Genomic DNA, 15,234 nt, shown 5'->3' with positions numbered 1-15,234 from the left:
TTCAGCCGGCTGTCAACCAGCACCCCCAGGTCCTTTTCCTCTGGGCAGCTTTCCAGCCACTTCTCCCCAAGCCTATAGCGTGGCATGGGGCTGTTGTGGCCAAAGTGCAGGACCGGCACTTGGCCTTGTTGAACCTCATACAAAATATGCTCTTCCCTTGTCTACCGGGTCCGTCGTTTCACCATAGAAGTTGGTCAAGGATGACTTGCCCTTGCTGAATCCATGCTGATTACTCCTGATGATTTTCTTGTCATTCATATGCCTACTGAGTTACAACTCATTGAGATGAGCACTGTCTTTATTTACTTATGCATATAAGCCAAATAAAAATGGTATCTTATTTCTGGCTGACACCTACATAGAATCATAGAATCATAGAATCATTAAGGTTGGAAAGGACCTCTAAGATCATCAAGTCCAACTGTCAACCCAACACCACCATGCCCACTAAACCATGTCCCTAAGCACCTCATCTACACGTCTTTTAAATACTTCCAGGGATGGTGACTCCACCACTTCCCTGGGCACGAGTACAGGGGCACGATCACTTCCCTACTCCTGCTGGCCACACTATTTCTGATACAGGCCAGGATGCTGTTGGCCTCCTTGGCCACCTGGGCACACTGCCGGCTCATGTTCAGCCGGCTGTCAACCAGCACCCCCAGGTCCTTTTCCTCTGGGCACCTTTCCAGCCACTCTTCCTCAAGAGTGATAGATATTCTATCAAAGTAGAAACAAAACTAATGTCAACACAAATGCAGGATGTTAACTCTGAAAATAATCAATGTAGGTATTTACTACATACACAGTGTAGGTATTTACTACATACACAGAACTATTTCCATATATTTCCAGTATACTGAAGTCTCTTTGTAAATAACAGAAATAAGTGTTCACCTGCTGTAGAAAAGCCACAAGTGTGCTTGTTCCCCATTTATCAGGTTTGGGTAGATTGATATCCTTTAAGTACAAAACAAGCCTTTCACAGTCCTTTGGTCTGTATACTCGCCCAGTGTTTGTACTGATTATGATGCAAGTTTGACTCAATTTTTGTAGAAGATGTTGAGAGGTAGTTTGTGCACTGCAGTGAATGGTAGCAATCTGAGTGGATCGGAGTTGAGAAAATGCATAATGAAGCAGCATGCTAAAAAAGCAAATGTGTACATATAAGCATAAGTAATACATAAATGCATTAAAATACTGCGTATCCAAAGATATTGTATAGTTTTTGAATTAAAATGCATATACTACATACTGTATTAATGTAATAGGTGATGCATGAGGTTTGCTGAATTAAACATTCTTGCCTTGATGATAGTAATATTTTCCATTCAAGAAATTCAATGAAAGTGTAGTATACAGCTAGACAAAACAAATACCTAGCCTAAATACCTTGTATATATTGATCCAACCCATCTAAATAAGGAACTCCAACCCATCTAAATAAGGAACTTAAGATAGGCAACAGGATGAGCTAAATCCAATTTCCTGCACACAGGCATCTAGTGCCTCTTGAGATGAGACCGGATTCCTCATGTGCCTTTCAGCTGTTGCTCCATGACAGCACAGGTTTTCCAAAGGTCCTGTTTCATATCTAAAAACCTCATTCAGATGTCTTAGACACAGAGTGGCAGCCTGAATTTTCCCCGTAGATCTTCTTAAGAATTTACCTATTTGCCACTACAGGTTTGTTTCATTAGTAACCTAAACAAGTGATATTCTAGCAGAAAGTCATATGATAAAACCATTATAACAAAATATTACAAGCTTTGTCAAATAGCTAGAAGTATATTTTGCTTAAAACGGGAAATACTTTTTACCCCTTTCCACATCCTTCAGGACCCACAAGAAGAAATGGCTGCTTATTGTTAAAGTCTAGCCAGGGTCTAAAGTAATCTAAACCTCTCTGCATGTCAGGGGTTTGGATGACGGGAAGTGTTTGGAGATTACTGAAGTCATCAGCTGTTAGATTTTCAGGTTTTTTCATCTGATATAGCATTAGCTGTCCAGTGTCAGTGTCATAGTATGTGTCCAGGGGCTTCCTCGGATCTGGTGGAGATTCTTGTGCCCAACTGAAGATCTTTAAAAAAAAAAAAATAAAGCTTGTGTTAAATCCACTCCTAATGACAAGATCTACAATTTCAAGTTAATCTAAAGAATGTTCAAAGAATACTTCTGTAAAATCAAACATTTAATTCTTTGATTTGATAATTTTAAGGCTGCCTTTGAAAATTCAATCATGTTACGCATATGCTTTGTGATTAAGTCCTTAACTGAACAGTAAGATACTACTCTTCCACATATTACTTTCATAATATAAAGAACATGAAATAAACTGTATTTAGCAAAGCTTTATATAAACTTTTTTTCATATTAGGCAACATACATAACAATAATCGTAAGAACAAGGTAACTCCTTCACATGCATCAATACCTAATTCCAGAAGCTGAGTCTAAACCTTTACCATCGGCCCTCTATATATGTTATAGCTCCAGGCTTTCTTTCGGAAGGAACTATTTCCTTCTCTCCCACACAAAACCCAAGCGCGATTGTGGAGATAACTATCTCCAGGGACAGCCTTCTGTAGACACTATAGACCAGTATACCCACATAGTTTTCCAACACTACTCCCTAGTCCTTGTGCCCTCAAGTATCTACACAAAGACAGAACCATACCCCAGTGCATACAATACATAACCTCAAAATAATGCTGTAAGAACACCTCCCTGGTGCAGTGCAATAAAGCCCCCCTCCCTCCTGCGGTGCAATAAAGCCCCCACATTATTATTTCAAGCATTCTGAGCAGAAAAAAAAACCACAAAAATTAATCTGTATTACATATACACAATACATATACACATACACAGAGCCCGCTATAGTGGGTCCTTGCACAAAACAGTACGGACGGAGGCCATTCTGTATCTCTTGGTGCAGCACCAAGATTGCTATCTGGTCTGGATGCACTTAACAGCATATCACTGACATACGAAACATTCCTTTACTTCTGAGCTATTTCCCTATAGACAACACAGATTGCAAACAAATTAGAGCACAGATATTCTATTATTGTAAATTTCCATTGTTAGAAGACGGAAAATCACTATTCCCACTACATATACTGAGAAATTTTTAATAAACTTGCTGAAAAAGTTTATTACCTCTTTTGCAAATTCTTGTCGTGATTTCATGTTCAGATTGCCACCAAGACCCCGTAACAAGTTAATAATAAACTGTCCACGATCAGTACATCCATGAAGATGAGACAGTCCATTCATCACAGTTCCAACTAAACTTGTTTCTACCACAGAGTCATTCTGTAAATTGCAAGTTGTAGTAGATTTAAATATATTCCTAAAAATAAATGTGATGTATTGCTAGCAGACTATTACTCATTGCTCTCTGACCCTTCCACAAATTATGAAACTTCTCAGCACTGCTGCTGTTCTAGAAAATTCACCTGATGTGAAATTATTTTTGAGCATTGATTTGGAAGTTTTAATTCCAGACTATGTACTGATGTAATTTAGGATAAGCCATCAGAACTTTCCTTACAGATTTTGAGAATCTATAAGAAATCAATATAACTCTATACTGGAAATCTTTTTCTTGAATGGATTCTTCATGGATTTTGCTCTTTAGCACCAAAGGAGCAGCCTCAGGAGCAGTGTCATGATTTTTCCTCTGTATCCACCTGAAGATACTTTAAAAGTCTAAAAATCTCCATGGGTGAAAGAAGCAAGAAGGCAAATAATATTAAAAACACAACAGGACCATATGTGTTCCCCAAGGGGCAGTAATGCAGGTCTCCCAAACACTAGCTTACTGGCCACAGCAGTGGGGATTTCTGCTAAATAATGTTTTGTGCAACATAAGCCACTTGTTCAATGCATATGCAACTCCTTCAGAAGAAGGGGAGGCAGGGAAGCATCCAGACTACTTAAGAAAATATAGCATATGCAGAAAAATTATCTTGATGTACGTCCCAGAATCACAGAATCCAGATAATGTACAAGGTTTTGGGCTATCCTTTTGTAATACTATTATTACATATTACCTTTTGCCTATTTAAATATCTTTCAGTTAAGGTTTTGAGTTGAATCTTAAAGAGCTAAAGTTATATACTTAAATCCAGGACAGATTAGTGGAAGCTGTGAAAAATTACCATTCTGAACAATCAGACTATTTTTTTAGATATGCCTCTATCAATCTTTTTAGGTGTCTAGCATTACATTTCTCCCCAACCTATTACAAGTTCCACGCAACTTTTCAAACTTTAGCTTTTTTTTTTGTTATAGTCAATAACTTAAATCTAGAAAAACAATTTCTTCACTTCCTCATTTTTTAGTTTAAACATTCAGATCTTTCAGGTCTTTGAAAACATACAAAGAAACATCCGGTATGGAAAATTAAAGACAGATACTAAGTTTCACAGAAATACATGGCTTTAACTAGTTAAAATTGTATTAAATGTTACAAAACTTTAAGTACAGCAATTAGTTTTTGGAAACTGATTAGAATGGTTCCAGTATTAACCTTATGAAGAAAACAGCAATCAAAAAAGCACTGAGATTTTTTTTACTTAAAATTTAAAAACTAATATGAATGATCTCTTCAGTGTTAAACTAGATAAATGGATCATGTTAATAGAAGCTGAAAATTGATTAAGTATTCAGTTACTAACCTTCTTCACAACCCAGTTTAAAGCCTTTTCAAAATAGTCCCCAATCCAATTTTCAAGGTTGTATCTGCATTCTTCCGGCTGACTTCTTAGCCAAGACTTTATCAGAGAATTAAGATCTGTATCTTCATCACTAAGTCAAAGCAAAACAAAACAAGATTCAAACAAATACAAGGCATCCACATCTTCACATAGACTGGTTCAAAGGGAACAAAAAAATTCTAGGAAAAGTTCAGGGAAAGACTTTAACAAGAACTTCTAACCAATATTTGGGCTCTCTAAGGGTCACACAAACAAAGAATCCACCATGTCTCTTTCAAAAAGTCTGAGATATATTAGCCAAAAGGTTTTAACAGGACAGTGTAGAAGGGACATGCAGCCTAAAGCAAACTCCCCCAGTGATTTGCTTCATAACTGTAAGCAAGTAATTAAATCACTCCATCCACTTTAGACTATCTTTCAAGAAAAGTAAAGTAGATGTATTTGCTTTCTTTAAAAGTATGTAACACTCCTGTGACTTACCTCAGAAAGATCATTCCCATTCGAGATATTGTAGCAGGAGAGGCACAGCTAAGGTCATGAGTTTCAAATATAAAGTTGACATTTGAGCCAAACTGAATTCTTTCTCCACTGGGCATAGTCAACAATCTGTTGTCATCCAAAACGGAATTCAAAGATTCAATCCATTCAGGATCAATATCACCATCACAAATTATCCATGAAGTAGTATCTTTACAACACAAAAATAAAGTATCAAACCCAAGAAAAACTTTTAAAGAATATCAACCCTTGCTATTTCAATACTATTTATTACTTTTCCTTCATTGTAACTTAAATAGAAATTCTTTCAAGATATTCCTTACACATTTTATCTTCTGATGTCTATTTTTGCTTTCTTATCATAAAATTTGGAAAGTACGTATAAGTGGTTTTGACTATGATTGTCACCAAAAGTTTTTCTTACCTTATGCTATGCACAAATAATAACATAATATAAAAACGTAACTGAAAATAAACAATTTCAGTAATTTAAGCATAATGAAGTTTAACTCCCTCACAAACATACCTCGGGGTTCTCGTACCACTTGTCGAGCACTATTTGTAAGCACACCATCAGACCATTCTCTGGTATCCATGTCAATATGGCCTAGCAACTGATGTCGAGCCATAGCTTTGGGATTCATAGTATACTGTTTCACTACTTTGCCGGTTTTACCAAGTGCTGTCTTTAACATCCGCCAAAGTGTTGATTTACCTGCACCACTTGGACCTACAATAACTACACCCATTCTTTGACGTAGTTGTTCATATAATTCCAAAGCCTTCTTGATCTAGATAATAAAAGAGATAACGGCTATGTGAAGTTGTAAAGCTAAATCAATCATGTTCTTTTTTAATGTTTTTCCAATTTACTTTGCATGCCATCACTTTGTTTCTATAATTTTATTTTTCGAAACAGCAGGTATTCGCAGAAGTAATTAAAATTATGATATTAAAGAATATCAAGAAACTTATTTTGCATGTTAGAAGCATTGCACTAAATTACTAATATAAAAATATCAGCCCTCTTGGGGCATATTTTTACTGAGAAATTAAGGAACCTTTAGTCACAAAACTTCATCCAGCCCTACAATAAATAAATACAAATGAGACACAGAACTGCTTGATAAAACCAAATGTTCACATATTTAATTCTTTAACTGTCCAAAACATTCATTGGAGTTTGTATACGGCTTGAACAAAACTGTGTGTCACATGTTCACATCTTAATTTTCCTTGCACTATTTTTCTTTCAATTACAACCGATCTACCATGCTTAAAACACACACATCTATTTTTCATATACATGTAATTAGAATCTAACTATTAGTTATTCTCACTTTTTTATAAAAGTTTTCTTTCAAAAGTAAACAGAAATGAGTCAAATGAATGTAGTATTAATTGGTTCTAATTCAGAATAACTCATATTGTTTTGTTGCTGTAGTTGATGTTTACCTGTGTGCTTATAATTTCCAAGTTTGCTTCTTCAAAGACTTGTTGTAAAGCTGTAGTTAACTCAGCATACTCCACATCTTTAAAGTCAATGCCAGGAAATACATCTTTAACCAGTGCATCAAATCGTGCACAGTCTGCAAATGTAAGCTTTGACATGGTATTAAGCCGCAGAGCTTGAACCACTATGTGACTTTCATTAACTGGAAATAAAAGCAAAGAAGCCAGACCAGTTTAAGTTGTTTGTTGGTTTTTTTTTCGTTGGAATATATCAGCACTTGAGCCCATACTGCTAAGACATTGAAGGTGGAATCACAGCACAGACTACATTCCAGTTCATGTACCACTTTACTTGGAAGTTAGATGAGTGCTTTACTGTAAGTACCATATATGCTCACAAATGCATTCTATACACATATGAGATGGTTATGATTGCTGCCCAGATAGTACATAATAGCCTAATGATTAAAGTGCAGCCTAATGATTAAAGATTAGCAGTGCACAATAGCTTACTTGTTAAAGTACTCATGAAAGAAATTAAGGACCTGGATTCTAGACCTTACTCTGCCAGAGGCAGTTTGAAGTCACATCTCTCAAGTGCGTCCTAATTAACTATGAATATTCCAGAAGCGAACACTCTCCACAATTCCTCTTGAATATGAAGTACCATGGAAATGTAAGTGTTTTGGAACCAGAGCGAAAACAGCCAAAGAAAGCTCTACTCTGCCAGAAAAATAAAGATACTCACGATGGGAAAGGCACAGGGCTCTGATCTCTGTCTTTTTTGCTTTTTTAATCAAATTACTTTCTCATGTAAAACACGTACATTTGCACACAGCAGGACTAGGAACCACAGGTAAAAATCATCCTGTGTTTCTGCCCTCTTTCTGGATGCATGATTGCCCCAAACCAGAATGCACTATAGCCCAAATTCAACACAAGGGACAGAAAGTGCCCATTCCCAAACTTCCGTTTTTCCTGCAGCTTTTTCCCAAACGTTCCAGAGGTTAAGGATTACTATACCCTTCTAGAATTTGGAAAAAGTTCAGGATTTTTCATCCTGAACAATGTCTTAAATGCAAATGCTTCTATAGGTAAATTTTCTAAATAGCATGATAAACGGTTAAGAGGAAAAATGTTGACATTAAGGAACTTGATTTAGAAAGGTTGAACTGCTTTACTAAAGGAAGTAATACAAAATTTATGCAACATTTAAGAACATAGCCAACATTTTGACATGCCAAAGGATTTTGACTCAACAATACAAGCAAACATAAAGAAACAGGAAACCGCATTTGTTGGAAATATCTTAAGCTTCTCAAGCTAGAGATAAAAAACAAACAAACAAAAAGCAACTGAAAGAAACATTTCCGGCTCTAAATCATAAGCTAAATCCATCCATCTTGCCTTTCACAGGGTTATCGAAAATTATAATTTAAACCAGCCCAAGAAATTTCAGCAAATTTCACATATCTAAACGTGAAGCTAAAACGTCATAGCAAGGAACAGTGATAGGAATGTGCCCTAAAACACATTGCTGGTCATCTTTCTTTGGCAGATCCAAACTAAAGTCAATTACAAATTCTTTAAAGTTGTCAGACCATTTGTTATGCCAAGATTTGTAAAGCAAGGCTGTCTCTAAAAACTTTCAATATAGTCTGGCCAGATATATGCTGTTTAAGTGAACAAGAAGCAGTAGTTATGTCCTAAAGATGTCAAATGTTTATCCATCCCACACTCTTAATTCCCACTCATTTAACATCTAAACAACAACAAAAAATCATTTAAAAATTCTTAAAAAAAAAATACAGTGACCCAGTCTAGTCCAATCCATTTCTATCATTTCTACCTGTCCTTATATTTGTCTCTGTCTACCAATCTGAATCGAATGCCATGTGACAATTTTAGCAATCCTCAAATAGAATCAAAATGATCTGATGACTGATGAATGACAGCATCAGAGGATCAACTGTCCTGACCTAAGCAAGTGAAAACAAGAGTCTTTGAGAATAACTCAAAATCATCCCAGAATAAAGTCCTATATTTTATATATATATATTCTTATCATATAAAAGCTCTATCTAGAATATGACAACAGTCTTTTGTAATCTCCTAATGAAGGAGGACTTTCACAGATGTTTTTTTGTTTTCTAAATTGCCTCCAGATCCAAGCCATGGCTTCTCAAAACTCCAGTGAACAAGAAAGCTGTAGCGAATGATATCTGTACAACATCCTAAATAATCAAAAGTTTGGCATGGTCAATCTTACTTTCTTGCTTTGCTTCACTTTTCTTCAGCTGATGAAGAAGACTGCCACAGCCTCTCAAAACAGTCTTCAATGCTCGTAAACCCCAATCATAGTGCTGCTGTGGTGTCAGAAGTTCCCTAAATTTAAAAACAGCAATATTGTAATAAGATTTAGGTGACAGCACCTGGAATTTTTGTTTGGTGAATGAAGATGCTCATAATATGGTTTTGGGCAAAAGAGAAACTGATGAGTATTTGTAGCACTATCTGTAATGCATTTCAGAGATATAAGCAATGACGCTCGGAAATTTTCAGAGGGAATATATTCAACAGCTAATGTATTTATTATTGTCCCTAACGGCATTAATTAAAACCTCTGAACTTTGTTCTCTCTAATATGCATACTTATAACCAAATAGTCTCTTGAATTTCAACAACTTCAAGAGTCTAAATTCAGCACAATGCTTGTGAGCATTCATACACTCACATTCATGCTTAGTGAGCGTAACAGGGGAACAGTACTTTGCCACCTTGATATTGTAACTGCATTCCAGATGTTTTCTCACCTGAACCTCCCAATATATTGCAATATTTTTATTTTATAAGTTAAGTTAGTAGCTACAGAGATGCATGGTATACCATTCAGATTTAAGAGCTCTATTGAATGTAAAACTTCAGATGACTCCAAACCTGCAGTTTTATGTCTAGTTTTGTTTCTGACACATAGCTTTCTGCAATATCCAAGTCATAAAATATTACAGAAAATTAACAGAAAGCATGTGTAGATTGTATCCCTACAGTCATGCTTTGGCATAGAGTAGATGGAGAAGAAACAAGATGGCAGTGAGATAACCACAAGGATCAATGCTAAAATAAAAGCAGGAGGGAAGAGAATTAGAAAGGTAATATGACCAAGGAGGAAAAAAAAAACAACACACCTTACCTTGCTAGATTAAAAATAGACACTAATTTTCTACCAAGTATTTTAGCATCCTTAAAGCCTTCTGAATACAAAATCACTTCTGCAATGACTTCATTGTCTGGATGAGTCATAGCAACTGGCCTAAAAAGTTGTTTGAGGTTATCAGGCAGTTTTTGTCTTCCTCCATAACCCTTTCCAGCAGGATTCAGAGTGATAAAAATTCCAGAATTATGATCCATTTCAACCTAGCATTAGAAATACATTGTAATAGTATATTGTCATATGAAACAGTATTGAGAAATGTTGGGTAGACTATGTTTAGTTGAAGTAGTCAGTTCTTAAGTTTGTCCCAGTTGTTTATAGACTATTTTTACAAGAAGAAAATAAGGAAATTTTGCTGTACCTTTTTGCCAAGCATCTCACATACAGGACTATGTTTCTTCAATGCATGTTGAATTGTCTGAATCTGCATGGATACTGCAGACAATACAGCTTCCTCAAGTCTATTGAATTCATCAAAACAGCCCCAGGCACCACACTGCACTAAGCCCACAAATATGCGCCCCATCGACTTCACATCAATGCCCTTAAAATTAAAAAGAATACTATTAAAATTCAAATAACAAGAAAGTAATGAAAGACGGACTTTCCATCTATTAAAAAATGTGGAAATATCCACACATTTCTAATGGAAACTGACAAATTACCAAAAGTATTTCTAGAATGTAATATTGCTTTATGAAGTATGGGCATAGATATCCATTTCCTAAATTGTACAGAACCATATTCACCTCATCACAATTAAAGACTAATACTTGTCTTCCAAGAAGTCCACCCAAGGCCTTTACTGATTCTGTCTTTCCAGTTCCAGCTGGACCATAGGGATTTCCTCCAAGGCCCATCTTCATAGCCTGAGTAAGAGTTAGGTAACATTTATCTGTCAAAGGTGTATAAACAAGTTTAGGGGAATTACCCTGCAGAAACAAAACAAATTATATTAATTGGTAGACAGAAATTACTGGTGATGTAATTCGATTATTTTCATACATAAATCATTGATTTGAAAACATAACACAACGGTCAAGATTACTGTCTCGTTAAGTATATGAATTTGTTTACAGTTACGAAGTTTTCCTGATTTTATATTAAATGTCAAAGCATTGCGCAAATTTTTTTTAGAATGAAAAAGGGGTCAACACAGATTAAATTGCACTCTGATATATAAAAGTAGCAAGCATATTAGAAAATATTTATATGATACTGCAGCTGCTTTCCATACAACTTACATTTACCCCATCATTATCAAGAATGAAAATGATTAGCCTATCTCTTAGTATTTTCTGTGAAACAGCATGCTAATGACACAACAAAGTTGAAAAAAAAGGCAACAGTTGGGAGACAACCAGCAGCATGTGTGAAATGAGAATGTGTTTGACACATTTATAAAAGCCACCAGGCAAAAATTAAAAATACCACACCTGATATTCATAAGTATATTGCAGTTCAGCATCTACCATCTGAACATAACATTTTTGGTCTTTCATATAAAATCTCAGCTGCTTCTTCCAAGCCCAGTCTTCAACATTGTGAACCTCAGCTTGATTCAGCTGCTTCACCACATCAATGTTATGAATGATATCAAGAATCAGAGCTTTAAGCTTGAGCTCAAGGATTGCTGATTCTGCAAATAACCACAAAAAAAAAAAAATCACAACAGTGTAGTAAGGAAGATACACGTTACCCATTCTCAAGTTCATTGTGCTTCTTTCCATTATCAGCAGATTTTATTCAAATCTCATTTCAATTATATATAGAAATATTATTTATTACCTAAAGCAAGTAGTATAAAATGAGATCCTGACAGAGAATGTGAATCATTACGTAACTTCAGCCATTTACAAGTGATTTTGTCTGCCTCTACCCTCAATAGAGAGACACACAGGCTTTTCTGGAAAGCTATTTATTCCAGGAGTGTTTACAGCTATGTCCACTCTAGTAATCAGTGTGGCACAATTGGTTAATTGACCTGAAGAGGATCTGAAAACCATACTACACACGCACTGGAGATTTTACTCAGACTAATTAGGGTGATGTGGAATGAATGTTCATTAGCAGACTGTGTGCATTAAGTGTACTCTGAGAAATACTGTTTATTTAGTTTCATTTGAAAGAAATCTAGTTTGCGTGCTCCTATACCATTCCATGATGGGAATTAAACCAAGTAAGTGGGGATAATCAGGCAACTCACTTCAAAATCACACCTATTATCCAAACTAAAAGGTTACTGTAAATGTATTATACAACAGATGGAATGAACACTCTTCTATAACTGATGACAATTCTCCCATGGCTATAGAAAGAGCACAGAAAGGGAGCTTAGAAAAAGGACCACACTTAGAGACTTACAGAAGGCAAGTGATATGAATTCTATTCCTAATTAATGTATGAGATGTTAACAGTTCATAAATTCTAAACTAGAATTTAATACAGTAAGCAGCTATACAAATGTGGTGGAAGATTGTCAACTACATGTCAAATTGAGTCTTTTTATATGTATAGGGTAAGAGCCATCTCAACTAACCTACACTATAGAATTTCACATCTGAGGTAGTCATTCAAAGCCCCTAGTCAAAAGAGAGGAATAAGCACTCAAAGGCATAATTGTTTTAATGCATTTGGACTATATAAGATTCAGAACAATCGTGCCTTGCGAATAACTAGTTTATTGGTTTTGCTACAGAGATACTGAAGAATTATTAGTTCAGATGCAGATGTATACATCTAAGATAGAAAAAGAGAATCACCTACACAGTTATACAGAACATACTGGCATGACATAATGTACCTCAACTGCTGTTTGGCCAGTTCTAGCAAAACATAACACTACAGCACAGTTCAATAGGTGAGGACAAACTATCAGTAAATATATAAAACAAAAATTATAAGAAGTTATTAAAAAATTCTTTAAAGAGGTTTGCAAATATAGAAATGCTGTAAGATTGTTTTTAATGTAAATAAAAATCCATCATTCACTCTGAAATATTAAATACATTAATCTTGGCAGTAATAGGTGGTTAACTTTATGTAACTCACCTTTATGAACTCAAATCAAGACAAATTTATATAATTTCCTGTTTAAATAAACAGAATGTTAAATACTATACAACTACATAGTCATTATAAAGAATTATATATTAATGATCATTTTTATACCTGTACTCCCAGTATCTTCTATACTAGTATCAATGCTAGTATAATGTTCCAGTTTAGCCATGAGTTCTAATTCTAATTGTTGCAGATTATGGTCTTTGATAGCACTTTCAACATCTTCAGTGAACTGAATTTGTTCTGCCAAGGAAAGAATCTTTGGAAGAGAAAGTTCACATTATATGTTACAAATACAGAAGACATAAAGAAAAAGAGTTTTTCAATTCATTTACAATTGCTTATTATGTCTGATATTTAAAGTATTTTACTTCATCATTTTTAAACAAAGCCACACATTTGCTATGCTCTTAAGAACAAATCTAGCCATCTTAAAACCTGATGAAATTTAGCAAAAACTTGCAATGTAATCTAATACAGCAAGTCCCTTAGCTGTTCTACAGCGTGTGGTAGCAAAATTTTTAAAGTATCTTTTCCAATTAAACGATGTCTCAGATGGAAACTATCACACTGTAGGCATGCTGAGCCCATACTTCAACAGTCTCAGGAGCACCTCTGACTTTTCGTGTCACTGATCTGCTAACACAGTATTTTGCATTCCAGTTTCTAACACTCTACTTATGTTCTAATTACTTTAAATTCACTGGAAAAGCCCTGTCCGATCTATGAAGGTTCAGTCAAACTTGGAACTGGAAAGATCTGTAACAAAAAATTTCCCCAATTATGCCAATCTGAAGATTCGTAACATTAACTACATTCTGGGGGAAGGAGAAAGTAACCAGCAGGCCTGTGAGGGAGTAACAGACAGGATCACTGAGCAAAGGGCATGGAGTGATGTGACAGAACGAGATCACAAAAATCAACACAATGGGTCACCTCCAGCACTTGCACATCTTTTTTACAAGGCACCGCTATGGAGAAATCACCCAAACCCTCTCCGGAACCTCAACATGCTGGGGTGCCTCTCTAAAGTACCTGTACACTAATGCATGCAGTATGGGGAATAAACATGATGAGTTAGAGATCTGTGTGCAATTGCAGGGCTATGATCTTGTTGGGATCATGGAGATGTGGTGGGGGCTCCCATAGCGGGAGTGTTGCAATGGAGGGATACAGGCTTATTAGGAAGGACAGGAAGGGAAGACGAGGACGGGGAGTTGCCCTTTACGTGAGAGAGCGGCATGGAGTTCTGTCTGGGGATGGATGAGGAGCCAGCTGAAAGTTTATGGGTTAGGATTAAAGAGAGGACAGGTCAAGGTGACAATATAGTGGGTGTCTGCTACAGGCCACCTGACTAGGAAGAACAAGTGGATCAGGCCCTCTACAGACAGATAGGAACAGCCTCACATTCACAGGCCCTGGTCCTCACAGGGGACTTCCAACACCCCAATACCTGCTGGAGGGGCAACACAGCAGCACATAAGCAATCCAGGAGGTTCCTGGAGTCCATCAATGACAACTTCCTCTTCCAAGTGACAGAGGAGCCAATAAGGACAGGTGCTTTACTGGACACAGTCCAGTGAAAGGCGACAAAGATGATTAAGGCAGTGGAGCATTTCTCCTATGAAGAAAGGCTGGGAGAGCTGGGACTGTTCAGCTTGGAGAACAGAAGGCTCGGGAGGGGATCTTATCAATGTCTATAAATACCTGAAGGGAGGGTGCAAGGAAGACAGAGCCAGGCTCTTTTCAGAGTTGCCCAGTGACTGGACAAGAGGCAATGGGCACAAACTGAAACACAGGAGGTTCCCTCTGAACATCAGGAAACACTTTTTTACTGTGAGAGTGATTGAGCACTGGAACAGGTTGCCCAGAGAGGTGGTGGAGTCTCCATTCCTGGAGACATTCAAAAGCTGTCTGGCCATGGTCTTGGGCGAACCAGCTATAGGTGGCCCTGCTAGAGCAGGGGGGTTGGACCAGATGATCTCTACATGTCCCTTCCCACCACAACCATTCTGTGATTCTGTGTGATTCTCTGTGCTACTGGTCTAAATTGCATAAATGAATTTCATGTTCATGACTATTTCTGCTTATACTGCTAAGCTTTAGAAACTAGATTTTAATCAGATTCAAAAAGGGCTTTTTTATGTTACTAAGTCTTAGCAGACCTGCATGTAACATTCACTACCAACTAAGATCAAGATTTACATCAAATTTAATAAATAGATGGATGTTAGATCAGGTGCCCTGTAAAAGACCTGAGTATGGCTTAGACGGGTACACTCTTCGCTG

The 15,234-nt window shown here is 36.5% G+C and overlaps 1 protein-coding gene across 1 annotated transcript in view; it reads right to left on the bottom strand.

Moving 5' to 3' along the window:
- Positions 1 to 13,204, bottom strand: part of LOC104080253 (cytoplasmic dynein 2 heavy chain 1-like) — a gene marked incomplete at both ends in the record, with an annotated part of 30,721 nt that extends 17,517 nt beyond the window's left edge. The window contains 13 exons of the mRNA XM_009582582.1: positions 898 to 1,144; positions 1,821 to 2,080; positions 3,160 to 3,315; positions 4,683 to 4,812; positions 5,202 to 5,409; positions 5,746 to 6,010; positions 6,675 to 6,874; positions 8,941 to 9,056; positions 9,862 to 10,085; positions 10,244 to 10,426; positions 10,656 to 10,814; positions 11,319 to 11,521; positions 13,054 to 13,204. Of these exons, the coding sequence (XP_009580877.1) occupies positions 898 to 1,144; positions 1,821 to 2,080; positions 3,160 to 3,315; positions 4,683 to 4,812; positions 5,202 to 5,409; positions 5,746 to 6,010; positions 6,675 to 6,874; positions 8,941 to 9,056; positions 9,862 to 10,085; positions 10,244 to 10,426; positions 10,656 to 10,814; positions 11,319 to 11,521; positions 13,054 to 13,204 (2,502 nt within the window). The remainder of the gene's footprint in view (positions 1 to 897; positions 1,145 to 1,820; positions 2,081 to 3,159; positions 3,316 to 4,682; positions 4,813 to 5,201; positions 5,410 to 5,745; positions 6,011 to 6,674; positions 6,875 to 8,940; positions 9,057 to 9,861; positions 10,086 to 10,243; positions 10,427 to 10,655; positions 10,815 to 11,318; positions 11,522 to 13,053) is intronic.
- Between the last annotated feature and the right edge of the window lie 2,030 nt (positions 13,205 to 15,234).

Source organism: Fulmarus glacialis, unplaced genomic scaffold (assembly GCF_000690835.1).
Source record: "Fulmarus glacialis isolate BGI_N327 unplaced genomic scaffold, ASM69083v1 scaffold8540, whole genome shotgun sequence".
NCBI classification, from domain to species: Eukaryota; Metazoa; Chordata; class Aves; order Procellariiformes; family Procellariidae; genus Fulmarus; species Fulmarus glacialis.
This window is presented reverse-complemented; position numbering and strand designations above follow the sequence as displayed.